The 26,860-nt window shown below is 44.4% G+C and overlaps 1 protein-coding gene across 1 annotated transcript; it reads right to left on the bottom strand.

Moving 5' to 3' along the window:
- Positions 1–268: 268 nt before the first annotated feature.
- Nlrp4 (NLR family pyrin domain containing 4) lies at positions 269–26,860 on the bottom strand. Its single transcript, XM_004671797.2, has 9 exons — positions 26,581–26,860; positions 20,826–22,395; positions 17,933–18,091; positions 16,789–16,956; positions 14,759–14,926; positions 13,312–13,482; positions 7,976–8,146; positions 5,392–5,562; positions 269–362 (listed from the first exon to the last, which is right to left on the bottom strand). The coding sequence occupies exons 1-9, from the start codon at positions 26,858–26,860 to the stop codon at positions 269–271; spliced, it is 2,952 nt and encodes a 983-aa protein (XP_004671854.2).

The raw sequence follows: 26,860 nt of genomic DNA on the forward strand, positions 1-26,860 counted from the left end.
ACAAAAATAAAATGTCATTGTGAGATAGGGTAGAAATTTTTAACATGAAGGTAGCTTGTCTAAGGCCAGAGAACAAATTAAAAACCATAACCATTTCATAAAACACACTTGAGTTTGATATCAGAGAGATCGTCCCACTGTGATGTCAGGGGCTGGAGTACAGACAGGAAAAGGAGCCAGTCCCTGCTCTTTGGATGTGCTTGCTTTCCAGTCAGAATGAACCCGGGTTTTCCCTTGTTGGATTTCCACATTTGTTTCTGGTTTCTGCTTAATCATTGCTTAAGATTGTCAAGTAGGGAATTCTCTCTTCCATGGCCTCCAGAAGTGCTTGGGTTTCCTCATCAAAGTCAGATTTTCGTAGCCTGGCAAAATATTAAAAAAGGAAAAATGGGGCTAAACAGGTCGCTTAGCGGTTAAGTGCTTGCCTGTGAAGTCTAAGGACTCCAGTTCGAGGCTCGGTTCCCCAGGACCCATGTTAGCCAGATGCACAAGGGGGCGCACGCGTCTGGAGTTCGTTTGCAGTGGCTGGAGGCCCTGGCACGTTCTCTCTATCAGCCTCATTCTCTCTGTCTGTCCCTCTCAAGTCAATAAAACAGAAAAAAATTAAAAAAAAAAAAAAAAGGAAAAACGCAGCTCTACTTAATTTGCACCTCTATTTCTGCTTTCCAGGACCTTGTTTTACTCCACATTTTCTACCAAGGACACGCTTTAGACACCACTGCGTTGCCTCCAAGGGGAAGGGCACGCTCAGGATACACAGTGGTGTGCTCACACGTGCTTACAGACTCCCTCCACAAACCACGCCTGCTGCTTTGCCCATTTCTGTGGTGTCAATTCTACAGCCCAACCATGGTCCATCATAAGCTGTCAGCTTGGTGTCATTGTGCAGAACTGATGACTAAAGACACTGATTCCATCTGTTCATTAGGATTTGGCACTAGAAGTTGGTAGAAAATGGGGGAAAAACTTGAAGATACTTTTATGGGATGTGGTGGGAGTGGGAACCATACAGCCATTCTAGAAATCAGCATAGTGGTTTCTCAAGAAATTAGAAATAGAACTGCCTTGTTATGATCCAGCTATTCCACTCCTGGGCAGCTAACCTAAGGATTACACTCTCTGCTACCTCTATGTTTATTGTTTCTCTATTCACAATAGCTAGGAAATGGAATCAGACCAGATGCCCACTGTTGCAGTCAGCTTCACATTGCTGGAATGAACTCCAGACCAGACAGTTTATGGGAGGAAGAAGGGATTTTTTTTTTTTTTGAAGCTTACAAATTCAGGGAAAATTCCCTAATGGCAAAAAAGAGAAAACCTACCACCAAAAGCAAGAACAAAATCTGACAGCCAGGCTGGAGAGATGGCTTAGCAGTTAAGGCGCTTGCCTGTGAAGCCCAAGGACCCATGTTTGATTCTCCAGGTCCCACATAAGCCAGACGCACAAAGCGACACAAGCATGCAAGGCCACAGATGCCCACAAGGTGGCGCATGCATCTGGACTTTGAGCGTAGTGGCTGGAGGCCCTGGAATGCCAATTCTTTCTCTCACACACATTAAAAAAAATTAAAAAAAAAAAAAAAGGCCAGTCTGTTGGACTTGCCTCAAAAAATAAAACAAAAAACTGACAACCAAAAAGCAGGAACCCAGGCAGAACTAAGACTTCTCTCTGCATACCTTGGGCTGGAATTCCAGATCTGCCCCCAAACACACCTCAGGGCTGGACACTTGGACCCCCCATAGTGACACCAAGTAACAAGTTGTAATAAAACTCCTGAATCGATTGGGGAACATTCAGACAGGTGAATGGATGATGCAAATGTACATACACACCATGGAGTTTTATTTAGCAGTAAAGAAAAAAAAAAACTATGAAAATTTCAGGAAAATGGATGGATCTGGAAAGAATTATATTAAGTGAGGCGACACTAATTCACAAAGTCCCCAAACTATATTCTTTTCCACATGTGGATCCTAGCTTGTATGTGTGTATATAAATGGGGCAAATGTGGGTAAAACCTAAAAAGCTAGAATGGCAGTCAAGAGTCTGTAATACAAGATAAAAAGAAGGGCAGTGGAGAAAGGGCAAAAATGCACATTTGACAGGTCAACAGAAGAGGGAATACCAGGAGCAAGGGGGGAGTCGTAGTTGAGGGGAAAGAAAACCAAATAAAACAAACTAAATTTGAAAGTGCCATAGTACTACCTAAACTGTATATGCTAAATAAAATACAATATAACATTTTTTAAAATCATTAAACAGAGGCTGGAGAGATGGCTTAACAGTTAAGGCGTTTGCCTGTGAAGCCTAAGGACCCATGTTCGACTCTCCAGACCCCATGTAAGCCAGACGTACAAAGGTGAGGCAAGCACAAAGTCACATATGCCCACTAGGCGGCACAAGCATCTGGAGTTCGATTGCTGTGGCTGAGGTCCTGGGGAGCCAATTCTCTCTCTAAAAAATAAAATCATAGAACAATAATAGTTTCTATTAGCTGAATGTCTGGTCTTGGAACTTTACTAGGAGTTTATTATGTATATGTCATTAAATTAAAATTTCCCAAAACCTTTCTAGGGAACCATTATTGTTCTGTGTTGAGGCAGCCCCTGAGCGCAGGTGATGCTAAGAACTGACCCAAGGCCAGAAAACTGGAAAGGGTTACAGTAAGCACAGCAACTTAGGTCTGGAGCACTGACCTTGTGAACCACCTCCCATTACTGATTTGATCAGACAAGAGGATATAGGGTCATTGCATCTTGGCTCTTCTGTGCTAATGTTGCCTGTCTCTGTCTGGGATCTACTGCAACCCCACAGGTAACTTCATCCTCCTCCTTCATGTCCCTTAGTGCAAATGCCCATCCCAGCTCACACCTTTGTGAGACATTCCACATCTGGGAAATGGCAGGAATAGTGACGTAAATAAGTGATGTAAACTCACTGATTTGATTTTTATCATATTTATCATTGTGTGATTTATATTTCCATATTTCTCATGGCAAATAATGATTCCTACCTTGAAGACCAAACATTTGGAGAGGACCAGTGTGTGGCCTGGCTGAACTAGAATAAAACTCCAAGCACCTTGACTCAGAAATGGCAGACAGCTTGCTTCTTCCTGCCTTGTTATGCCTCAGCTCCAGTACTGCACACTCTAAATCTCCAGCAAAACTCCAGAGAAGGACATGGTGTGGGCACCCAGTATTTCCAGAAAGACATTTATAGGAATGAACTTTAAGAAGATGAACCTGCTAGGTATGGTGGCGCATGCCTTTAATCCCAGCACTCAGGAGGCAGAGGTAGGAGGATCGCTGTGAGTTCAAGGCCACCCTGAGACTACACAGTGAATTCCAGGTCAGCCTGGGCTAGAGTGAGACCCTACCATGAAAAATGAAACAAAAGCAAAAACCCATGGAAGATGAACCCTGTATCTTCACCAGACAGACAGCAGTACTACAGCTATAAAGTTGTAACCTCACACCCAGCAAGTTTGTCTGACACATGTGGTAAAAAATAGCTCTGAATACACTTAACGCAAAATTGTAAACTATTATGAAATTATTTTGTGATTTTATTATTTTGGTAACTCAATTGTGTGATTCTACAGCATAGACTTTGTAGATGATCATCTAGCTACACTGTCAAAAGGCTGGACAACCCTGACAGAGTTTCCTTTTTCTAGAAATGAGTAGCCTAAATAAGTATCTAAAACTACCTTGATCTCATATGGGTTTGAAAACAGGGGAAAAATGAATGGGATAAGTACATCCAGAGGATTTATATGACTGGTGCATATTAGATATTATAAATAGCTTATACATGTAAAAGTGATAGAATTATATATTTATGATGCATATAATATAAATCTGTATTACATATTTAAACTATATTTACAAATATAGGTCATATTTATCAATACAAACGCTCCTTAGTTTATGATGGGGTTACAGTCTGACAACCTACTGTAAGTTGAAAATATCCTAAGTAGAAAATGGACTTAATAACATAAGCTTACTGAACATTCTAGCCTAGCCCAGCCTAACTTCAACATGCTCAGGAACACTCACATTAGCCTATAGGTAGGCAAAATCATCTAACACAAAGTCCATTTTACATTGAAGGGCTGAGTGTCTCAAGTAATCTATTGAATGCTGCACTGAAAGTGAAAACAGAATGTTGGTAAAGGCATGCTTTCACATCACGACACCACGCCCGGCTGTCTCTCTTCTCTTTCTATCTGCTTGCCAATAAATATTTAAACAAAAAAGTCTTAACTCAGCTGGGCATGGTGGCGCTTGTCTTTAATCCCAGCACTCAAGAGGCAGAGGAAGGAGGATCACCAAGAGTTCAAGGCCACCCTGAGACTACGTAGTGAATTCCAGGTCAGTCTGAGCTAGAGTAAGACCCTACCTCGGAACCCCTCCCCCAAAAAGTCTTTACTCAAAAGTTGTTTGAGTAAACATAAGCAATATTTATGATTATATGAATACATTATAATTTAAATTATAACAGCATCAAATGCTACCAGTACTTGGGCACTCAGCAGTCACTGGGATAAGGTCTTTTTTCTTTCTTAATATGTGTGTGTGTGTGTGTGTGTGTGTGCGCGCATATGTATATATATATATGCATGCACACACACACACACAATTTGAGAGAGAAGCAGAGAGAGGGAGAGAGCATGGGAGAGAAAATGGACATGCCAGAGTTTCTAGCAACTGCAAACGAACTCCAGACATATGCACCACCTAGTGCATCTGGCTTTATCTGGGTACTGAGGAATTGAACCTGGGCCTTTGGCTTTTCAGGCAAGTGCCTTAACTGCCATCTCTCTAGCCCATTTACATATATTTTTAAGTGTGTGGGATATATGTATGTGCCCAGGTGCATGGATGCCGTGTATGTATGCAGGCCAGAGGTCCACATCAGTTGTCTTCCTCAATCACATTTACCCTATTTACCTTGTGAGACAGAGTCTCATACTAAACTCAGAATAGGCTCGAGGAGCTGGCCAGCAGGCCCCAGGGGCTCTCCTGCCTCTGTCTGCCCAGTTCCAGGGTCACAGGTGCTCGCTGCTACGCCCAGCTTTTACGTGACTGTTGGGGACCCAGAGTCAGCTTCCTATGCTTGTGGAGCAAGCCCTTTAGTGACTGAGCTATCTTCCCACCCATGAATAAGGTCTTGGGAGTTAGAGCAGGGCCCATAGGAGAAACTTCTGGAAACTAGACACTTCATATGCAATCTCCTTCTTCCACAACAGCAGCAGCAGCAGGAGAGGGAGAGAGCGCCTTATCTCTATTTTGAATACCACGCGACTGGCTGCAGTGACTACATGCTTCAGGCCCCTTCTTAGCCCTAGGGACTCTCACAAAGAGGAACAGAGGCTAGCTCACCCCAGCACATATACGGGACAATTTGGGTGTTTCAGGGCTTCACACAGCATGGACACACCACTGTAGCCTAAATCATTCTCCAACAGGTTGATTCCCCACAGGGTCTTACTGACGGTGAAAACGGAAGCAAGGTCCTTACAACAGGCACTGGTCAACTCGCATTCCTCCAACCTGCAAGAAAACCACACAGCTATCAGGAACAGCTCCGCCAGGGGGCAGCAGCGCACGAGTGGGAAGTGGGCCAGACTCCTCCCACAGTCTCTGGGGATGGTGTCTTACAGTCCAGGGTTCATGACATCCTACGTTCCCTTTGTGGTGGATATGGCCACAACTGTCCACGCTTCTGTGTACCCTTGGCTGTGAAGGGACCTTTGAAGTTTGTTCCACTAATATAATCTGTTGCCCCAGCCATTGAATCTGGAATGCCTTGGATAATACAATAGGAGCAAGGCTTTGTGAGTTCTAAGCATACTCCTGGGCATCTCGTATGCATATATGTACATATATACATATATACACACATATATGTATACATAAATACACACACATCATATACACACACACATATACATATATACACACATACACACATCATATATACACACACACATATATACATATATACACACACACATCATATATACACACACATATGTATACGTATATACACACATCATATATACACACTTATATGTATACATATACACACATCATATACACACACATATATGTACATATACACACATCATATATACACATATATGTATACACATACACACATCATATACACACATATATGTATATATACACACATTATATATACACACATATATGTATACATATATACACACATCATGTATACACACATATATGTATACATATATACACACACATCATATATACACACACACACATATATACACACACACATATATATATATACATATATATATATACACACACACACACACACACACACACATAGAGATAGAGAGTGTATGGGTGTTCTAGGGCCTGTGGTACTGCAAATGAACTCTAGATGCATGCACTACTTAGTGCCTCTAGCTTTATGTGGGCACTGGGGAACTGACCCTGGGCCACAGGCTTTCCAAGAAGTGCCTTTAATCACAGAGTCATCTCTTCACCCCCTTCTTGCCTACTTTAAAATCTGAACCTTTGAGATTCTCCTATGGAGAATTATATCCCCACAAAATTTATGTTGAAGTCTGAACCCCAGGCACCTCACAATGTGACTGATATTGGAAATAAAGTTTTTGAAAAAAATTGTTATTTACAGGGGGGGGGGGGAGAGGAACAGAAGAGAAGAGAACCAGATGCAAATGAACTCCAGATGCATTGTGGTTGTATGTAGATACTGGGGAACTGAACTTGGGCCAGCAGGCTTTGCAAGCAACCACTTTAACTGCTGAGCCATCTCCCCAGCCCCCTGGAGATAATGTTTTGCAGAGGCCATTAAGTTCAAATGTGGACATTAGGATGGGCTCTAATCTCATGTAACGGTTGTATCCTTTTATAAAAGAAAATTTAGGCACATGGAAAATGATACAAAGATATAGGAAGATGGTGGCCAAACCTACAAGTCAAGCAGAAAGGCCTGAAAAGATTTTGCTTGGTCCTTAGAAGGGACCATCCCTGCTGACAGCTTGGCCTCACTTTTGGCCTCTACAACTGAGTCAATAAGGTTCTGAGCTACTCAGTCCATAGCAGTTCTGGCGGCACCAACAGCTGCACTTCAGGAAGGCCAGGCTAACGAGTTAGTAAGATGTGGTCCAGTTTCCCCTGTCACCCCCAGTGGATAACCATCCGTTCATTGTCGCTCCATTCTTGATAGTGAGATTAACTCAGGTCCCAACCCTCATATGAAGGACCTTTCTTTTCCCTTCCTCCCCCAATAGATTTTATTTTATTTTTTCAAGGTAGGGTCTCACTGTAGCCCAGGCTGATCTGGAACTCACTATGTAGCCTCAGGGTGGCTTTGAACTCACAGCAATCTTCTTACTTCTACCTCCCAAGTGCTGGGATTAAAGGCATGAGCCATCATGCTGGCTCTTTTTGTTTTTAAAGAATATTTTATTTATTTGCAATGAGAAAGACTGACTGAAATGGACAGAGACAGCCATAGACACATAGACACACACACACACACACACACACACACACACACACACACACACAGAATGCACCAGGGTCTCAAGCCACTGCAAATGAACTCCCGATGCATGCACCACCTTGCTGTACATCCGGCTTTACATGGGTCCTGGGGAATCTAACCCGGGTTGTTAGGCATTGCAGTTAAGCGCCTTCACTGCTGAGCCATCTCCCCAGCCTATGATCAAGCTTTCTAAGTATGTCCAGCTGAGATCGGCCAGGCCAGGCCAGGCCAGCAACCAACCAACAGTTCAAGCTCATTGTCCACAGGCTTGAGGTGTGGGAGTGGCTTGCTACACAATCGCAGCTAAAGTGCTACGTCATGCTTATGGAGTGTTTTCCTTCTCTTCCTGCCTATCAACACCCTATCTTTTGTCACTCACTAAGACACAGTCATGACCTTGAGGGTACCCACCCAATACTCTCTAAGCGGCAGTTGGGATGTGCCAGGGCTTCACACAGCAACTTCACGCCAACGTCTTCGAGCTTATTGTTTGAAATCTGTAGACTTTTTAGGTTCTGATTGCCAGTGAGAACCAAGGCAAGGTCTTCACAGCCCTTCGCAGTGATGAGACATTGTTGCAATCTGCAAAAGAAAATCACAGCACAAGGGTCTCTCTTCTCCGAAGGTGACAGGTTTCAATCCCCAGTGGATGACTAAAACTACAGGCAGGACCACACTCTGCAGAAAACACGTTTCTACGATATGTTGATAAAAAAAAAAAAAAATCAGCCTTATCACAGTTTTTTCCAGGTAGGGTCTCATTCCAGGCAAGGCTGACCTGGAACTCACTATGTAGTCTCAGGGTGGCTTTAAACTCACACGATCCTCCTACCTCTGCCTCCCAAGTGCTGAGATTAAAGGTACGTGCCACCATGCCCAGCTCGATTTTTATTTATTTTTTATTCATTTTTATTTTAGAGAGAGACAAGAGCCGGGGGTGGGGGGGGGTGACGAACTGGTGCCAGGGTCTCTGGCACTGCAAACTCCAGATGCTTGCGCCACCTAGTGGGAATGTGCGACCTTGCACTTGCCTCACCTTTCTGTGTCTTGCTTATGGGGATCTGGAGAGTCAAATATGGGTCCTTAGGCTTTGTAGGCAAGTGCCTTACCTACTAAGCCATCTCCCCAGCCTGAAGCTTGATTTTTACACTAGACACACAAAAAGATGAGCAGTAACACAGAACAGCTATACCAATATATTGTAATAAAGGTTAAAACAGGGCTGGAGAGATAGCTTAGAGGTGAAGCCACTTGCCTGCAAAGCCTAAGGACCCAGGTTCAATTCCCAGGACCTATGTAAACCTAAGGACCCAAGTTCAACTCCCCAATACCCATGTAAGCCAGATGCACAAGGTGGCACATGCATCTGCAGTTTATTTGCATTGGCTGGAGGCTCTGGTATGTCCATTCCTTCTCTCTCATAAGTAAATAAAAATTTAAAAAATATTGAGGGCTGGAGAGATGGCTTAGCAGTTAGGGTGCTTGCCTGCAAAGTCTAAGGATTCAGGCTTGATTCCCTGAGACCCATGTAAACCAGGTGCACAAGGTGGTGTACGTATCTGGAGTTTGTTTGCAGTGGCTAGAGGCCCTGGTGTGCCCATTCGCTCTCTATCTCTGTCTCTCAAATAAATAATAAAGAAAATAAAAATTTAAAAATATTGAGAAAAATTTTAAAAAGGATAAAATAGTATTGTTAAGTACTATTTTAAATATTAAATTTATTTATTTGAGAGAGAGAGAGGAAGAGGCAGTAGAGAATGGGCATGCCAGGGACCTACGGCCACGCAAACGAACTCCAGATGCATGCACCACCTTGTGCATCTGGCTTACATGGGTCCTGGGGAAATCAAACCTGAGTCCTCAGACTTCACAGACAAGCATGTGCCATCTTGTCCATCTGGCTTACATGGGTATTGGGGAGTTGAACTTGGGTCCTTAGGCTTTGCAGGCAGCACCTTAGCTCTTAAGCCATCTCATTAGCCTCTAAATACTATTTTTGAACCACAATTGACCATGAGTTAACTGATATGAAGGGAACTACTATATGGCTCTTCAGGGTCATTCCATGCTGGTTTGGCATTGAGGAAAGAAAGACAGCAATGTGCTACCGAATTCCTCCTTCCCGTGGCTGTCCTGGCAACACTCGCGGAAGGGCATTCTTTCCAGAACTATCTGTGACACACTTGCTTTGATCTGAACAGGTGCGGGCGGGTTTGTTTCTGAGAGCTCCACTCTGTGTGTCTGACCTCTTGAATCCCTGTGTGAATGTCACCTCCTCACCCCAGTAGGTGGCAGACATCAGCAGGAGAGTGACTCAACTGACACTAGCAATCCAGGGGCTAGGAAACCTCAAGTTCCAGGCCCAGCAACACACCTCCTGCAGCACAGCTCTACTTCCCAAGCTTACCAGCCGGGGGGCAAGCATTCCGACACATACGCTTATAGAGGACACCCGGTTCAAGCCACCACAGGCCGACGTGTAGCTTACTACATAGTTCTGTTCAGCTTCTAGATATGTTTAAAGTGCAAAGAGAAATTATTTTTCTAGGTAGCTTCATACTCTAGTCCAAGCCAGCCTGGAATTCACAGTGATACTCCTAGCTCTGCCTCTCAAGTGCTGGCACGCTTCAGCTGGGCGTGGTGGCGCACGCCTTCAATCCCAGCGCTCGGGAGGCAGAGGTAGGAGGATCTCCATGAGCTTGAGGCCTCCCTGAGACTACATAATGAATTCTAGGTCAGCCTGGGCTAGAGTGAAACTCTACCTCAAGAAAAAAAAAAAAAAAAAGGCACATACCACCATACCTGGTTTATGTGCAGTTTTTTAAAAATTTTTATTTATTAATTTATTTGAGAGAGACAGACACAGAGAGAAAGACAGATAGAGGGAGAGAGAGAGAATGGGCGTGCCAGGGCCTCCAGCCCCTGCAAACGAACTCCAGATGCGTGCACCCCCTTGTGCATCTGGCTAACATGGGACCTGGGGAACCGAGCCTCGAACCAGGGTCCTTAGGCTTCACAGGCAAGCGCTTAACCGCTAAGCCATCTCTCCAGTCCATGTGCCATGTGCAGTTTTTAAATGTTTTTTTTTTTTTTTAAATCTCTCTCCCCAGTGCTGGGAATTGAAGGAGTTAGCAAACAAACCCTGGAAAATCCCCAGGAGATTTCTCTGGAGATTGCAGACTTGCAGGCAAACTTGAGCCACAGTTTTCCCAAGAGATAGGCACCTGCCCCCTTGATCTTAGGCCACAAGAAGCCACTTGCTGACTTGCCACCCTGGAAAACGAAAATAACTCCAGACAGCTCGTAGTTCCCATGGTCTTGTTTCCCCCTTCCTAATTTTGCAGCTAGAACGTCCTTACTCCCAACCCCAAGGCTGATAAGGCCTCCCACCACGTACCACCCAGTTATGCACTCTTGTTTCTGGGGTCATAGAGCCACTGGAATGTGGGGCATCAACCTCTCAGACCCTACACTCTAAATAAAGTCTGCTCTTTGCTTTGAGATTCCTATCAGTTTTTCCCTTCCAAACTAAACTCTGGACTTTTATTCCTTATGGGATTCATGGATTTTTTTTTTTTTTTTTTTTGAGGTAAGGTCTCACTCTAGCCCAGGCTGATCTAGAACTCACTCTGTAGCCCCAGGCTGGCCTTGAACTCATGGTAATCCTACCTCTGCCTCCTAAATACTGGCTTTAAAGGTGTGTACCACTATGCCCTGCCCATAGATGTTTTTAAAACAGGGCTACAGAGATCTTTTAGTAGTGAAGGCACTTTCCTGTGAAGCCTAAGGACCCAGGTTTGATTTGATTCCCCAGTACCCACATAAGCCAGATACACATGGTGGCACATATGTCTGAAGTTTGTTTGCAGTGGTTAGGGCCCTGGCAAGCCCATTCTGTCTCTCTCTTTCTGTGTCTGTCTCTTACTCTCAAATAAATAAATAAAATCAAACATTTCAAAGTATTAAAATAAAATATATTTTATCTGACATTTTTAGTGGCCCTTGGTTTCTATGATATATCTAGTTAAAGCCACCACTAGAAAAAAAGACAAAGAATCCACCTTGGTCTTTCACTCTATTATTTAGCCTGCTCTCCCAGCAAGGACAAAAAGCTTTAAACTGAGATTTCCTAATACATTAGACAACATTGTTCTCCTGAATCCCACACATCTCTGGGTTTCTCATGGAAAGTCACTGGATCACGGGATGCTCATCCACTTGGCCAGGCCAAACCAACAACCACAATACTAAGTTTTATCCAAGTACTTTTTAATTTTGTAACATGGAATCAAGTCTGTTAAAATCAAAACCTTCTTATTCTTTTACTCCCTTTATGTTTTCCAAAGTAACCCTTGTCTCATGCACATTAATTATTGGAGGGAGGGAGGGAGAGAGGGAGGGGGGAGGGAGAGAGAGAGACAGAGGGAGAGAGAGAGACAGAGGGAGGGAGGGAGGGAGAGAATGGGTGTGTTAGGGCCTCCAGCCACTGCAAATGAACTCCAGATGCATGCACTACATTGTGCATCTAGCTTATGTGTGTACTAGGGAATCAAACCTGGATCCTTAAGCTTTACAGGCAACTGCCTTAACTGCTAAGCCATGTCTCCAGCCCCTTAAATATATTATTTATTTCTTAATATATTGGAGCGAGAGAGAGAGAGAGAGAGAGAGAGAGAGAGAGAGAGAGAGAGAGAGAGAGAGATGAGGCAGAGAGAATGGGGTCTTATGCATATTAATATCCATGTGGACTATTGGGGTCTCTTCCATGTTGTACTGTGCCTTATGGTTTAGATCTGGACCATCTCCCACAGGTTCATATATCTGAACACTTGCTCTCAGGATGACAGTGCTATTTTGGAAGATCACTGGACCTTTGGAATTTAGGAGACTTGCTCCCAGACACCGGCCACTGGGGAACAGTCTTCCCAGTTATACCCTAGACTTGATTCTTGTCCCATCCTCTCTAATTTTGATCTACAAGTTACGAGGAGCGTTGACACTCACTCCACCTCCATCCATAATGGGCTGTACGGTATCAGATCTCATAAGCCATCAGAAACCCGCCCTCCCTTAAGCTGCCTCCATCAGGTGTTTTGCCACAGTGATGAGAAAAAGAACTAATTCATCCTTATATTCAGAATTGCGCATTTTTTTTTTTTTTTAATGGAAGGAAAGGGGTTTATTCCTGGCTTACAGAATCCAGGGGAACAATGTCAATGTCAATGGTGGAAGAAGCTAGCTCCCTTTCTTAGATCCAAGAAGAGAAATAACTGTAGCAAGGAGATACCAACACCAGCAAGCATGAACTACCAGAGCTTAAAGAGTTCATCACAGCTCTTAGGACTGGACTCATACACACTCCCAAATACCTGAGGGCGAGGCCCCCGCCCCACCATTGACATGCTTAGGTCTATTTTTTTTTCACCTGATGATATGTAGTCATCTTGCAGCAGATAGCTGACATTTTATAATAACCATGTGACCATCACTCGGCTCCAAGTCATAATTTCCCTTCTCCATTTCTTATGTCTATGAAGCACTGAGTAACCACCCACCCATACACTGAACCTGCCATACAGAAGTCAAGGTACGTGTAGTTCTCAGGAAAAACAAACAACAACAACAACAACAAAAACTCTTCAAGAATTTGAAGTCAAATGTTTCTAACCTCCACAGTCTCAGGCAGACATTATAGGCTTTGTGGACGGGACAGCCAGGTCTCCAGTGACAACCTCAGGGAAACCTACCTCATGGACTGAATGCCACTGTCGGGCTGTCTCAGGGCCTCACAGAGAATCTTCAGTCCTTCATCCTTCAGGTCATTGGCGCTAATGTCTAGGTGACTCAAGGTTTTGTTCTTCAGAAGAGTGTCAGACAGGCTTACCCAGCAGGTCTCACTGAGGTGGCAATTAGCCAAGCTGTGGAGACAGATCATGGGAGAAAAGGAGGGGACATGACACCCAGCCAGTTTCACTTGACCTCACATTGAGGGTAATGTTTCCACAATCTTACGTACTCAAGGGAGACCATAAACTTCTGGCTTCTATGTACACATCTCCCTTCATTTCTTCTTACTTATATAAGAGAGGGATCATAAGGTAAAACTGATAATGAAGTGAATAAGAAAATATGGCATAAAAGATCACTGCTAATACCCTAGGACCTAAGTTTTAGTTCAAACTCTGAGACCAGGTAAGGCATGGACTTAGATGTGAGGTGGTGGTGTGTAGCAGATTCCTCAGAATGGAAGTATTCTCTCTGGAAGAGAGAAGGGACGCTGTGATTCAGCAAGTCTCGGAGACTTGAAACTTAAAGGTCATACACCTACTCCCCAAGGTTATGTTAGTTAGAAAACTGAAACATTCAAGAAGTTCCAGAGACTCGGGAAGTCAACAAGTCTGAGAAAATGCACCAGCTGCTATGCAGGATGCTGGGGAGGGACAGTAGGGATTGAACGTGGGTCCATTAGACATGGTAGACAAGTGTTCTGTCACTGAGCTGTCCATAGCCTTGTTTTACTTTTTAATTTTAAACAAGATCTTGCTAAGTTATGCAGATTGACCTTGAACCTCCAATCCTGCCTCTTAGCTTCTTGAGTAGCTGGGATTGCAGGTGTTTTACAAATTAGACCTAGCTTGTCTTTTTGTTTTTAATTTTAGAGAGAGAGAATGAATGAGAATTGGCACACCAGGGCCTCAGCCACTACATTCAAAATCCCAGATTCTTGAGCCACCTAGCGGGCATGTGTGACCTTGCACTTGCCTCATCTTTGTGTGGCTTATGTGGGATCTGGACAGTCAAACATGTGTCCTCAGACTTCACAGGTAAGCACCTTCACCACTAAGCAATTTCTCTAGGCCTACCTTGTCTCTTTTTAAAAATAGACTTTAATTTTTTTATGAGTTATATACGTACTTAGTGTGTGAACAGCATATGTTGGTACCATCCTTGCCCTTATTCCTGTTCCCCCCCACTCTGAAGGGACCCTCCTTGTTGGAGATGCCAGTTATCCCCATGGAGATTGTGAGTCGTGCATTGTGGGGGGGTCTAGCTTGTCTTTTGTATTCTTAAACTTATGCTCTGAAATCTCGGCAATGGGGCTCCATCAATGGACAGATTTTAGTCAACAAGTATGTGTCCAAACTGCTACCATGGTTCTCCACAGTGGCCTCCTTACTCCCAGTGCCCACTTACATCAAGAGCTCCGTGACGCAGTCCGGGTGGCACAAAGCTGAGCACAGCGAGGGCACACCCTTGCCCAAGTTGTTGCACGAGACGTTAAGGTGCTTCAGTTTGCTGCTGCTGAGCAGGACCGAGGCAAGAACCTCGCAATCCTCAGACGACAGGTTACAGTTTGTCAGCCTGAGGGGAGAGAGGACATCACATCCTGTTGTTTTTGCTTCTGCCCTGCTGTCCCCTTGCTTTTCCTCTACAGGTTAGGCGCCTCCCTGATCCCCTGACAGTGTTCTTGACCCTATGAACCCCACTAACTAGGCAACAAGAGATAATCTGAGACACACACACAGACTCAGCCGTGTCCGTACATCACCTCACCTTGCACTGTGCCTGGGGAAACTGTGTGTCCCAGCTGCACTTGGTATTTTCAGTTGTTTGACCACAACTGTTTCAATAAATAAATAAATAAGTTTATTTATTTGCAAGCAGAGATATAGAGAGGGGAGACAGAGAGAATGAATTGTCACACCAGGGCCTCCAGCCACTGCAAATGAACTCCGGATGCATGCGCCACCTTGTGCATCTGGCTTTATGTGGGTACTGGGGAAATTAACCTGGATCTTTTGGCTTTGCAGGCAAGCACTTTAACTGCTAAGCCATCTCTCCAGCACCACAGCTGGTTTTATCCTTCAGGGAATTAATGTTTGTTACTCCCCAAACTCATCTCCCTGAATGCCCTGTACCCCGCTGGACTTTCTGTAATGCGCTGACCCTGAGTGGAACACAGCCTCTGTGGTGTCTGGCTAGACAGAGTTATAAGAAGTGACATAGTGGGCTGGAGAGATGGCTTAGCGGTTAAGCGCTTGCCTGTGAAGCCTAAGGACCCCGGTTCGAGGCTCGGTTCCCCAGGTCCCACGTTAGCCAGATGCACAAGGGGGCGCACGCGTCTGGAGTTCATTTGCAGAGGCTGGAAGCCCTGGCGCGCCCATTCTCTCTCTCTCCCTCTATCTGTCTTTCTCCCTGTGTCTGTCGCTCTCAAATAAATAAATTTAAAAAAATTAAAAAAAAAAAGAAGTGACATAGTGGCATATGTATGCCTGGACATGACAGAAGGTAAACAGATGCTGAGTACCAGATGATAACTTTACTTGACTGAAAATACTGAAGCATCATAAAAAATACACTGCCAAATATTGCAAGCACTGGCTAATGACTTGCCTCAATTTAATGTCCCCATGTTGTTGCATGTGGCCAAGAAATAGACCATATTTATCTTCCTTGCCACTATCCTAACAAAAATTATCATGATCCGAATGAAAGTCATTGTACTAACCTCCAGCACTGTCTTGCTAACTTTGAGCCACATAATACCTGTTTATTTACTTATTATGTTTTTTATGAGAGAGAAAGAGAGAGAGAGAGAGAGAGAGAGAGAGAGAGAATGCATTGGTATAACAGGGCCTCCAGACACTGTAATCAAACTCCAGATGCATGCACCATCTTGTGCATCTGGCTTTAATGGGATCTGGAGAGTCGAACATGGGTCCTTAGGCTTTGCTGGCAAACACCTTAACTGCTAAGCCTTCTCTCCAGTCCATGATACCTGTTTTGAATTAAATTTATTCTACCAACAATACCTGAGATTGATCCAAAATTTTGCCTGTGACTGTAGGCAGTTCATTTCTCTTGGAACAAGAGACTATAACCACAGCTTCCACATTTGCCTTCCTATCCATGGGAATTTCCACTTTCCAGATAGGAATACCTTCCACAGATGGCCTAGTGCCCATCTCTCAGCAGCTGGACTTGAATATGCATGTAAGTGGTGAGATTTCTGGCTTTTGGGCATGCCAGAATGCATGAAAACCAGACAGAATCAAACAGTTCTCCAAAGTGTCACACCCATTTAGAAACTAACTTCTACATTCTTTGAGCCGTTCTCCAGGAGACTTATGTTCATGCATGAAGCATGGAAAACAGCGCCCCTGTGACACACTGCAGACCTCCTCATGGCTGAGTCAGTGAGCGGGGCACACAGCAAGACTTACAGCAGCTTCTCTATGTTGCATTCCGGGTGGAGCAAGACATCACAGAGCAGCTGTACATCCTCACGGGAAAGGGTGGTGTGGTTGAGGTTCAAGCGCTTCAAGTTTGTGTTGCTGAGGAACACCTCAAAGAACAGCTGACTCTCGCAGAAGAAGGTAATGTTATTTACCCTACAAGACAAACACAGGTTGGACAAGCTTTCTAATACTCTAGTATTAAAACCTGTGGTGGTCTGACTGTAACTAGCTTCATGTGTCTGAGTACTTAATCTCCGGTTGGTAGGCACTGCACCAGAAGGTGGTGGAACTTGGCTGGTGGCAGTGTCTCGCTGGAGACAGGACTTGAGGGGACTCAGCTCAGCTCTAAGTCCAATTCACCTACTCTGCTTCCTCCTGGATGATGTGATGATACGGTCTTCCTGCTCTTATCAGGCTCCTCCCTCCATGAAAGGAAAACCTTCCCTTAAAACTGTAAGATGAGGGCTAGAGAGGTGGCTTAGTGGTTAAGACACTTGCCTGAGAAGCCTAAGGACCCATGTTCGACTCTTCAGATCCCATGTAAGCCAGATGCATAAAACTTAGGCAAGTACAAGGTCGTACATGCCCACTAGGTGGTGCAAGAATCTGGAATTCCATTGCAGTGGCTGAGGCCCTGGCACAACACACACTCTCTCCCTGTCTCTGTCTGTCTTTCTCTAAGATAAAATTAAAAAATTAAAAAAAAAAAAAACCTTTAAGACGAATTGAACTCTTTTCCTTCTATATGTTGCTTCTGGTCAAGTGTTTTGTCTAAACAACAAGAATGCAACAAATCCACAACCCAACACACTTCACTGTTTCTCAACCGGGGTGATTTTCCTCCCACAGGAGACGCTGGGAAATGTTTGGAGATAGGTCTGGTTTCACACTAGAGGTAGCTGCCAGCATTTAGAAAGATGACAGAGAGGATGCTCCCCAACATCCAATGACTCAAGGCGCAGCCCCTCAACAAAGAACAGTTTGCAACAAACATCAGTAGTGCTGAGGAGGAGGGACTGTAGTCTAGATCGTAAGTCTTAGTGGATGCAGTTAGCCTCACCCACACGCGAGTCCATGAGAATTCACTGGTTCTATGAAATCATGGAGTCAAAGTTGACCTTCAACTTACTTAAGGCTCCGAAGGGGACACTTGGGCTGTTTTAGCTGATTATACAAGATGATGAAGGCTGACTCGTCCAGTTTACTGTCCTTCACCTGGAGTACCTGGACGTTATTTGTTAACAACACAGAGCAAATCTGGTGCCAACAGTTGAGTTTAAAAGCTGGCCTGTAAAGAAGAAAGGAATGCTTTTCAAGGTTGAAGAGTTAGCTCAATCTATTCATAGCATGTGAGCAAAATAAACTAGCTTCCCAAAGAAAACATCGCTGACAGATCTTCCTTTAAAGATAAGGTCTGTCAGGCAAGCTCAATTCATTTTAGCAGTTCTCAACCTGGCACCTGGCAAGGTCTGGATGTGTTTCTGGTTGTTACAACTTGAGTTAGGGGTGCTTTTGGATTTGTTAGGTCCCGGATATTGGTGAGCATCTTCTAATGCACAGCACAGTGCCACCGCTTCCCCAACAAAGAGGGGCAGAGAGGCACCCCAGATACTCCGTGGTGCTGAAGTTGAGAAACCCTCCCTGGTATCCAGTCTGGACTGTTTTGTAGCAAAAGGTGAGAGGCAGGATGCCAGAGCCATTAAGCTAATACCAAAGCATGGTTTCCTGGGCTCAGGCTTAGCCGTTACATCACTGTTGCCTCCTGTGTGAAATCTTAGGTAATGTTCTTGATTTATCAGCCTACTTTTCTCACTTGCATCATGATGCAACTTGCCTACTACACATTCTGAGCATGAAATGAGTCTAAACTTAAATATTTATCTATTTATGGGGGGGGGGGAAGAAGCAGATAAAGAGAATGGGCTCTCCAGGGCCTCTAGCCACTGCATGTGCATCTGGCTTTACATGGGTCCTGGGGAAGTGGACTGGAGTTCACAGGCAAGTGCCTGAACTGCTAAGCCATATCTCCAGCCCAAGTCTCAGCTTATAGCCATTCTTTCCCCCACCAGTTTTCAAGGTAGGGTCTTGCTCTAACCCAGGCTGACTTGGAATTCACTATATAGTCTCAGGGTGGACTCGAACTAGCTGTGATCCTCCTACCTCTTCCTAGTGCTGGAATTAAAGGCAGTACTACCACACCCATCTGCTTATAGCAATTTTAAGATAAAGGTATTTTGCAACTGGGAGGCAAGCTGCCCAAGAATGATCCTAGGGGAATGACATAAACAATCATTGTTATGCATCAGCTGATATCTGAGAAGGGGAAGGGAAACACCCTTGACAAGTTCTGTCACACCCCATGTTCACAGCATAGTGGCAAACATCACTGCTACTTTGAGAATGAGGCCACTGTGGCTAAGCAAAGGAAAGCCCTACGGATAGGTCTATGTCTCCTCAGAAGTCCATCTAGCTAGGTTTGGTGGTACAGGCCTGAAATTCTAGTTACCCATGAGGCTGAAGCCAGAAGATCAGGCCAACGAGTGCATGGGCCAGTCCATGTAACTTAGTAAAATTATGTCTTAAAATAATAATGGTAAAAAATTAAGATGGGAGCTGGAGAGATGGCTCAGCAGTTAAGCAAAGCCTAAGGACCCGGGTTCAGTTCCCCAGTACCTATGTAAACCAGATGCACAAGGTGGCACATGAGTCTGGAGTTTGTTTGCAGTGGCTGGAGGCCCTAGTGCACCCATTCTGTTTCTCTTTATGTCTGTCTCTTTCTCTCAACTAAATAGATAAAACATTTTAAAAAGCTCGGGCTGTATTTCAGTGTATACACAGCCACCCCCCAAAAGTCCATGTCGATCATACATTGTACACACATACTGAGGTTATCACACTACTCCATAAATGTGCATAAAAAATAATTAAAAATTATTATGGTTGCTTGGTATGGTGGCACACTCTTTTAATCCCAGGATTTGGGAGGCAGAGGTAGGAGGATCACTGCGACTTCAAGTCTAACCTAAGACTACATAGTGAATTTCAGGTCAGCCTGGGCTAGAGCAAGACCCTACCTCAAAAAAAAAAAAAAAAACAAAAAAAAACCCACAAGAAAACTATGACAAAACAGTGTGTGTGCAGGTTGTGTATCTGGGGGTGCATGCATGCGTGTGGATGCCAGAAGACAACCTCAGGTGGGGTTCCTCAGTAATTCTGTCCATGTTTTTTTTTTTTTTTTTTTTGAGATAGGGTCTCTCATTAGCTTACCAATTAGGCTATACTAGATGTCCTGTAAGACCCAGGGATCTATCTGTCTCCCATCTCCCCAGACCTGAGAGTACAGGCATGTGCCACTATGCTTGGGATTTTTACATGTGTTCTGGGGGCTGGACTTAGGTCCTCAGGGTCTTCGAGGCAAGTCATGAGCCATCTCCACAGCCAAAATAACATATCTCAAAACACGGTAGGGCTGGAGCGATGGCTCAGCAGTTATGCAGCTTGCCTGTGAAGCCAAAGGACCCAAGATTCCATTTTCCCGTATCCACATAAACCAGATGCACGAGGTGGCACATGCATCTGGAGTTCATTTGCAGTGGCTGGGGGCCCTGGCAACCTCATTCTCTCTCTCTCTCAAATAAATATTTTTAAAAGATGGAAACTGGGCTGGAGAGATGGCTTAGTGGTTAAGCGCTTGCCTGTGAAGCCTAAGGACCCTGGTTCGAGGCTCGGTTCCCCAGGTCCCACGTTAGCCAGATGCACAAGGGGGCGCACGCGTCTGGAGTTCGTTAGCAGAGGCTGGAAGGCCCTTGGCATGCCCATTCTCTCTCTCTCCCTCTATCTTTCTCTCTGTGTATGTCTCTCTCAAAACAAATAAATAAAAAAAATTTTTTAAAAGATGGAAACTACTTGGCAAAAGAGGTGAGGTTCTCATCATGCTCCCACATAGCCACCCCATCTATCAGTCAAAACCACTGAGTATAGGGACAGATTCTGAATATAGAAAAGTCACTTAAGAGACTTACACAGGTCTCTGTTTCTCATTTCCCTGAAGGACATCTTCCACTGAAAGGGAAAGTTTCCTCAAAGTAGTGCAGAATTTCAAGCAGTAGGCAGAAACGATCAAGTCCACGTTGTCCTTGATTACAAGCTTAATCTCACGTTGATAGGCCATTACTTGCTGTACAAAGGCTTCATCCTGAATCTCATGGAGACAGTAAAACAACGTCAGCTGGTCTATCTCTTGCTGAAGATCTCTGGACTCACCGATGGCATCCAAGCACTGGAAAAGCTGCTGCTTAATTTCCTGGCACATCTGGAAGCCAAAAAATATGTCCATCTTTTCTTGTTCCTGTTTATGTAAAAGGCCAAATATGAAACACCCCAAGAAAAGCCAGTGTTCCTTTTCTCTCTTTAAAAATGTAAACAGCAGCAACGTGGTATTTTCAACAGCCTTGTGAGGGTGGTCCAGGTGGCTTCTTAGCAAATAAAATAAGGCGGCACAGAACTCCTGGATGGAGATGTGCAGGAAGACGTAGCAGTTCTCAGACTCTCTCCTCCTTAGAACCTTGGTGTCCAGCAGGGCGGGGATGTCAGAGTCAAGGATGCCATTTCTCTTGAGATCCTCCTTGTTAAACATCTGTGTGCCAGTCCACATGCCCTCTGCGGCCAGGGAACACAGGCCCTTCAGCTGATTCTGGCTTTCCTTCGTTGGGCAACTAGCACCCTTGGGAGTGAACAAGTTAAAGATGAAAGAGGTATACAGGGAGGTGGTGCAGCGGCAGGTGTCTGCCAGGTCTTTGCCCCTTTCCATCTCCTGCTTCAGACAAGTGCCCACGACCCAGCAAAGCAGGGGGATCTGGCACATGGTGAACAGCTGTTCTTTCTCTCTCACAAAGCTGAAGGCCGCCATGCCTTGACTCCTGTCTGGGAACATGCACCGGACATACAGCTTCCTGTTGCTCTCGCTGAACCCCACGAGTTTTTTCACTTCTGGGTTCTCCAACTGCTCCTCCAGGCTCCCTGCATTTTCAGAGGTTACTGCCACTATCAAGGATGAGTCGGGGAGCATTTTCTTCCAGAGCAAGCTGCTCAGCAGTACTCTTACAGGCCTCTCCTCCATACAGTCACTGCCCAGCTCAGACTCGGCTTGGGTCAAGTCGCAGCTCAGCACTTCAAAGCTGTCGATAAGGAATAAGAGCTTCTGGGGTTCCGACAAGATCTCTGCTGTGGGAACGGGGGAGGTGGGCCACTCTCTGGAGATCAGGTCAGCCAGGCTGGTGGATACCAGCTGCTTCACTTCTCGACAGCAGAAGTAGAAGACGTAGGAGAATCTGTTTTGATAAATGCTGCCCGTTGACCAGGCCAGTAACAACTTCATCAGCATGGTCGTCTTCCCGATGCCTTGGACCCCTTTAAGGATCACAGTGCGTGACTGCTTTTTGATGGTCTTTATTGTAAAGAGCTGCTCAAAGTAATCGTGTTCTTCTTCCGTGATTTTCTGGTCAAAGAAATCGTGAGCTACGGTGAAGAATTCCCTGGAGCATAGGTCTCTGTATTTCTTCTTCACATGGGTTTGATATAGCGTTGTGTGTCCTGAGGTAGTGAGCGCAAGAGACAGAAGAAAGTGCTTATCACATCAAAATTAAATACTTATGTATGGGCTGGAGTGGTGGCTTAGCAGTTAAGGTGCCTGCCTGTGAAGCTTAATGAGGACCCAGGTTTGATTCCCCAGGACCCACATAAGCCAGGTGCAAAAGGGGGCACACGTGTCTAGAGTTCGTTTGCAGTGGGTAGAGGCCCTGGCGTGCCCACTCACCCTACCTGCCTCTCTCTGATGCGTGTGTCTGGAGTCCCTTTGCAGTAGCTAGAGTCCCTGACACACCTATTCTCTATCTGCCTCTTTCTCTCTCTCAAATATATACATATATATGTATATCACGTATATGACATTTTACTATGACACTTTTCTGTTTATCTTTTTAACCGTTTAGTGACAATATCCATACATATACACTAAGTACCCTGATCATAAGCCCCTCCACAACTCTTCCTTGTCCCCTTTCTCATATCCCCTCTCCACTGAACCCCTCCTTCTTTCTAGTTCCTCTTCTTTTTGGGTGGTTGACACTTTAATTCTCAGGGTGTATCTTTTCAGGAGTCTGTGAACTTGGGGTACAGAGCAAAGCTGGTCAGTGTGTCCTCTGTAGGTAATGTTTCTTTAGAACTTGGGTGGAGGTTTCATTCCTGTGGTGTACGCAGTGGTTCTCCTGGTATGGAGGAAGAACCAAGTAGTTGTGTCTGTGACTGGGTCACCCACAATGCCTAAAACATCAACTATCTGGCCTCCTAAGTCAAAGGCTTGTCACCCCTTATTTCTACAGACATGTACATATATGCACATGTGTATGTCTATTCATTGCTACTAGTATAGCACAAAACAGAAGATAATGCTATTGCTCTCAATACAAGACCACCTACACGACACATGAAACTGCAGACAACCCAACTAACATTGAACATATGGAACAATGATGTCCATCCACAGGTGACAGGTACAGAAACATCCACATAATGGAGTTTTATTCAGCCACCAAGACAACTGAGATCATGAAATCTGCAAGAAAAATGGATGGGACTGGAAATACGTATGTCAAGCAAAGCAACTCAGACTCAGCAAGACAAATACCACATGGTTTCTCTCACATGAAAATCCTAGATTTTAAGTTATACATCAGTGCACGTGTGTGTGTGGGGGCGTGGGGAATGGGTGAGTTTAGGTTACGAAACTTGACAGGGGACCATGAGAGGAGAATAGGAGATTAATGTGGGGGTGACAGAACACAAGTGATCTAAAATAGACAAGGTTACTAAGGGTGGGAAAGGGTGCAGCATAAGCGGAGGCTCAACAAGATGTACAGCCAGATGCATGAGGTGGTGCGTGTATCTGGAGTTCGTTTGTAATGGCTGGAGGCCCTGGTGTGCCCATCCTCCCTCTCCTCTCTTTCTTGTTTTTTTCCTCTCTCTGTTTGCAAATAAAAATATAAATGAAAAATTTAAAAGTAATATGGAAATACATAATGAAACCCATTATTTTGTATGCTACTTGAAAACAAACCTAATAAGAAATACGTTTTTAAAGTATAGAATAATCCTTGTGGTTTAAGAACTAGACAGTTTTCTGGTACACATCCATTTGGTTCAACAAGGATGCTAAATGTGCACAAAGGTTTCATGCATGTTTGATATGTATGAATGTCTACCTAAGGCAGCTGTGGGCCTGGGGAAATGGCTCAGAGGTGAAAGGTGCTTACTTGCAAAGCCTGCTGACCAGAGTTCAATTCCTCAGCCACCCACGTAAAGCTGGATGGCATTCAACTGCCGCAAGAGCTCCTAGTGCACATGTGCATACCCCTCCACACACACAAATTAAGGGCCATGGAGATGGCTCAATGATTAAAGGCAAGTACTTGAAAAGTTTGAAGGTTTGGGGTTCAATTCCTTAGTACCCACATAAAAATCAAAACACATACAGACATAATGATAATTTAGAAATTTGTTCAGCACTGTAGCTTTTGAACACCTCCATGATTATACCCATTATCATCAGTTCATTGCAGTCTGTCAATGATCTGCTACTTCCAGGCTAAATCTACAGAGCTCCCACTTCATATTAGAGTCTAGGTTCTGGTTTGGATGCAAGCTCTTAGGCTAGGGTGAAATTATTGATGTCCTGGTAACAGATCCCATCTGGATAGAACATATTTGATCATGTGTAAGTACCATGTCTAAATAAAGCTGCTTCCTACCCCAAAGGTAATCATGTCCCAGAGAACCTTCTGACCAACCATAGGTGGACACAGAATTTATTTAAATGGTGTCACTACGTTAGAAATACTTGCTCAACCATGCTTATTGCCACTCTATTCACAATAGCTAGGAAATGAAACGAGCCTAAATGTCCCTCAACTGATGAGTGGATAATGAAGATGTGGCACATTTATACAATAGAGTTCTATTCAGTGGTAAAGAAAAATGAAATTTTGAAATTTTCAGGGAAATGGATGTGTCTGGAAAGAAATATACTTAGTGAGGTAACCCAGGCCCAGAAATCACATGGTCTCTCTCATACGTGAATCCTAGCTACAAATGTTTGGACTTCTATGTGAGTTGGAATAAAACTCAGTAGCAGAGACCAGTAAGTTAGAAAGGAGATACAAAGGGACTAGAAGGGTAAAGGGGGCACTTAAGAGGATGGTATCGTATATGTAAGTAGAAGAATGGATCACTGGAGATGGAAAGGCCTAAGTGAGGTCAAGGGAAGAGACTGAGTAAAGGAAAGATGGGGGAGGGCTAATCAAAATCTAAGAGGTTAAAATAAGTCATATGAAAACCTACTTTTTTGGACAATGGCACACCCAGTAGCCATAAATTGTTTCTAGAAAATTTTCAGTGCCAGAGATGGGATACCTTTCCAATGAGTTGTTGGTCAGGGAGGTCCCTGATGCCTTGCCCAAACACTACAGGCCATTGTCAAGGCCCTTGGTTTCCCGCCAGGAATAGATGGTAAGACCCTCTTGCTAAAGGACTTCACATACTTGAGCTGCAAGGTCACTGAGAAATCCTGCTGGAGTTGAGCTGAAAACATCCTCCATGTATACCAGCTGACAGAAAGCTGGAAAAAGCTATGTTGTATGCAATTCTATGGGAGAGAAAGAAATCACCAGTGGAGATAAACAACTCTAGACACTGCAAAAGCCTTAAATTTGGCCACCAGGCCAATGAGCCAACAGGTGAAATAGTGTCATGTCTGTTATGGGGGAAACCAACCACTCTGATTGGACTGGAGGCCTGCTCCACAGGAGGGAATACATCCCTGATACTGAAAACCTAAGACAAAGGAAGTCGTGAGCCCTAGGCGTGTAACGTCTGCTGGTGTCTGGCTAAATGTATGTCCTATGTTCACCAAACTGCCCAGTAAGCACTTATCTTAATGTCCATACCTATATATTATTGCTACTCTCACTTCTGGTTAGAGAAGATTCTCTTTTCAGATGGCAGTGACCTTGGAATGACTCAGAAGGCACTGTAGTGCTGAGATAAAGTGACAGAGGAGTGCTTAACACTGAAACATCTCTATTGTGTATTATATATATTATATTATATATATTATATATTAAAGTGACAGAGGAGTGCTTAGCACTGAAACATCTCTATTACATCTTCCAAGGCTCAGGACCCATTGTGGAACAAGTGGCAGAAAGAATGTAAGAGCCAAAGGAAGAATAGGATTCCTTACAATGTGCTCCTCCAGACACAAAATGGCCTGGATATCCATGACCTCGCAGTGCCTGGCACAAGACCATCATAATAGGAGGAAAAGATGATGACATCAAAATAAAAGAGAGACTGATTGAGATGGGGAGGGGATATGATGGAGAGTGGAGTTGCAATGGGGAAAGTGGGGGGTAGAGAATTACCATGGTTTATTGTCTATAATTATGGAAGTTTAAATTAAAGAAAACTATTACATGGGGGATGGAGAGATGTCTCAGCAGTTATGGTGCTTGCCTCTAGAGCCTAATGCCCCAAGTTCCTTTCCCCAGTACCCACATAAAGCCAGATGTACTAAGTGGCCCATGCATCTGGAGTTTGGCATGCCCACTCTCTCTGTATGTCTCTCTTCTCTCTCTGCTTGCAAATAAATAAACCTTTAAAACAAAAACCTGTGACATGATCTTCATTTTCCTAAGAAGCTTTGTCCCCACCCCACGGACTCACCAGCACTCTCTCTTGTGGCTCTGTCACAGAGATCCTTCCTATTGATCTTGTGGAAGATTCTGAAGGTCACATCCCAGGCTTGCTTTTCCTCGTAATGCTTCATCAGTAAGTTGGCAAGTTCTTCCCGGGAGGCTTTCTTCACTTCTGTCCAAGGAATTTGCTTGAGTCCATGCTGCACTGTCTCTTCCTTGAGGAGCTCCTTAAATTTCACAAACTCCTTCTTCTTGAGCTCCTCCAGATACCACATCAGGCCAAAATCAGAGAAGAAAGAAGATGCCAT

The sequence above is a fragment of the Jaculus jaculus genome, chromosome 14, assembly GCF_020740685.1.
Source record: "Jaculus jaculus isolate mJacJac1 chromosome 14, mJacJac1.mat.Y.cur, whole genome shotgun sequence".
Taxonomy (NCBI): domain Eukaryota; kingdom Metazoa; phylum Chordata; class Mammalia; order Rodentia; family Dipodidae; genus Jaculus; species Jaculus jaculus.

Coding starts and splice junctions, on each gene's coding strand:
- Nlrp4 (XM_004671797.2), bottom strand. CDS start 26,860: ATGGCATCTTCTTTCTTCTCTGATTTTGGCCTGATGTGGTATCTGGAG. Junction 18,092..20,825: donor AATGAGAAACAGAGACCTGT/GTAAGTCTCTTA, acceptor TCTTCTTTACAG/GCCAGCTTTTAAACTCAACT. Junction 14,927..16,788: donor TGCAACATAGAGAAGCTGCT/GTAAGTCTTGCT, acceptor CTCTCCCCTCAG/GCTGACAAACTGTAACCTGT.